We start from the raw sequence: 2,629 nt of genomic DNA, 5'->3' as shown, positions 1-2,629 counted from the left end.
TGCGTGTGTGTGTGTGTGTGTGTGTGTGTGTGTGTGTGTGTGTGTGTGTGTGTGTGTGTGTGTGTGTGTGTGTGTGTGTGTGTGTAATTATTTCAGTGGTGCATATGAGCAAAAACATTTTCAGTCGTGCATGTGAGAGCTTTGTTGTTTTTTGTGAGAGTGTTTCAATAGTACACATGAACAGAAAAAAATTCATTGTGCGTGTGAGAATATTTCAGGAGTGTATGGGTAAGAGCATTTCAGTATTGTGCATATGATAATGTTTCGGTTGTGTATGTGAGCTAATAAAAATTTTGTTGGATGTATGAGAGTGTTTTATTTGCGGTTGTGAGAGTGCTTTAGTTGTGAAAAAAATCAGTAGCATGTACAGTCAGAGCATTTCAGTCGCGTTTGTGAGAAAGTTTGAGTTGTGTGTGTATGAGCAGGACAAAAAATCCTGAGTGCATGAGAGAGCTTTGTGTAGGAGGAAAATACATCTGGTGGAAGAGCATTTCAGTATTCAGTGTGAGAGTGTTTCAGCATGCGTGTGAAATTCATTATATATGATGAAAACTTTAAAAAATCATGACAAGAAAAAGTGGAAAAATCATTTTCATTAACGAAATAAAATATAAACGAGAGTGAACAAGAGTGAACTCAAAGCAACTATAATGAAAGTGAAAATGTCCTTTGTTTTCATCACTGTCAATTAATACATTTTCAGGGTTTATTTGAATTGTACTTATTCGGTATTACTGTACATAAGAGAAAAGGTTGTTTGGAAATTGTAGTTTACTTTGCTTTATTACACTTTAATTAGCGACCTTTCTTTATGTTGTACTCCAAAAATATTCCATTTATAATTTTGAAAAATAAATAAATAAAACTCATACCAAAACGAAACTAAAATGACGCATTTTCAAAAAAACCCGAATTAAAACTAATAAACCTGCTCTAAAAACAAATTGAAATTAACAGAATTTAAAAAAACAAAAGCCAAAATGAACTAAAAACGTAACTAATGAAAAACACCAAACCATGAGAACCCTGCTTCAAACGCGAGTCCTTGACATGCGCAGGCCTCCATTTGTCTTCATATGCCACGTGTTCGGCTGCACCGCACGTGGCATAAAGCAGTGAAAAGGAATTTGTGTTAACATAAGACAGAAGACCACACGTGTCGTCAGTCAGACCTTGTTCCTGGTAAAGGTCCTGCTGGTAGGTGGACTCATACGGAGACGGCTGGATGTCGGCGTACTTGATGGAGTCCATCTGCTCCTGCATGGGGACATAGACGGAGGGCTCGTCTTTGCTCATGTCCATGTAGCCTCCGTCGCTCTCGCTTGCAAATGACACGTAGCTGCGGGGAGGCAACGACATGATGAGGGTTCCAATCCCACCGCACGTAATGTATGACGGGAAAAATCGCTGAAAAGTTCCTTGCACACCCTTTGCCTTGACTGAGCGGACTGCTTGCCCTCGAGATCAGGTAGTCTTCATCTTGGTTCTTCTCGGCAAAATACTGCAAGAAGGTGTGCTTGTTTCTGTGCAAGTAGTCCACTAAGTCACCATAGCGACAGTATTCAGTCACCAGGTACAGGGGACCTGAGTGGTCGATCAAAGAGAGAAGGAAAAGATCAGGTCAGATGTCCATGGACTATGGCATAGATTATTTGAATATTGTTAATAAAGTGACCTTTCCCTTTAATTTATTTGATATGTAATTGTCAACGTGTGCCGTGATTGGCTGGGATAGGCTCCAGCGACCTCTCGACCCTAGTGAGGATAAAGTGGTTCAGAAAATGAATGATAAGTAATTGCGGATCCTATAGTTGCAAATTTGAGTCTCAGGTCGAAACTGCATTTCCAATTTGGGTCTAGCAAATCTTTTTGGACAGTCAAGCTAAATGTTTCTTGACATGCTATAAGTAATGTTTAATTCTGAGTCAAGAAATTAAATCATCCTGGACTTAAAAGCCAGTGAAATTACATTTTGGATTAAATGCATGCATCATAAGATGAAGTCTCAATTTTCCATTAATTGGTGTGAAATGTGAACTCAGTTTCCACTCTGAGCTGATGTCAAAAAAAAAGAAAGAAAGAATTGCGGTTCCATCAAAGAAGAGACAAAGCAGGCCATAGCGAAAGGATTTGACAAGCAAGCAGTCTGGTTCACTGCTTGGTTCTTGATTCTTCACAAATTGAACTTGTTGGTCACTTTGCCTTTTTTTTGTATGTTTGTTTTTTTGAATGGAAAAACCACAAAATAAAACAAATTCATCTTGTGTGCCATGAACTAACCAACTACAGTAGACCATATTTTGATTTCAAAATACCAAAGCGGTGAAGTTAATTGTGAGCAGAATGGTGGGGAAAAAAAAAAAATACATTGCCAATTTCCATAAATCTAAGGGGAGATAAGCCCCTCTGATTTCAAAAGTCGAGATGATGCTGCAGATTTTACTTCTAATTACATTTCTGTGGAAGGTTTTCATTCATCAAGTGTCATTTAAATTTTAAATATGAGCTAGGGTTGAATCATAATTTCTTTTTTTTGGTTTTTCGCAAGCATCTTCTGGTTTCATAGATGGCAATTTTCCGCGTATCCGCGGAAATCCGCCGTTTTATTTCTTAAATTGATCATTTTTGT

General features: G+C 38.1%; 1 protein-coding gene across 1 annotated transcript in view; it reads right to left on the bottom strand.

The window, feature by feature from the left end:
- The window catches only part of pdgfrb (platelet-derived growth factor receptor, beta polypeptide), a 42,511-nt gene that overhangs the window by 11,396 nt on the left and 28,486 nt on the right, over positions 1 to 2,629 (bottom strand). Inside the window, exons 15-16 of the mRNA XM_019874789.1 lie at positions 1,428 to 1,584; positions 1,173 to 1,339 (exon numbers count right to left, since the gene is read on the bottom strand). Coding sequence (XP_019730348.1) covers positions 1,173 to 1,339; positions 1,428 to 1,584 — 324 coding nt within the window. The remainder of the gene's footprint in view (positions 1 to 1,172; positions 1,340 to 1,427; positions 1,585 to 2,629) is intronic.

The sequence above is a fragment of the Hippocampus comes genome, unplaced genomic scaffold (genome assembly GCF_001891065.2).
Source record: "Hippocampus comes isolate QL1 unplaced genomic scaffold, H_comes_QL1_v1.1 scaffold118, whole genome shotgun sequence".
NCBI lineage: Eukaryota > Metazoa > Chordata > Actinopteri > Syngnathiformes > Syngnathidae > Hippocampus > Hippocampus comes.
The sequence above is the reverse complement of the archived record's forward strand: the minus strand, read 5'-3'. Positions and strand labels throughout refer to the sequence as shown.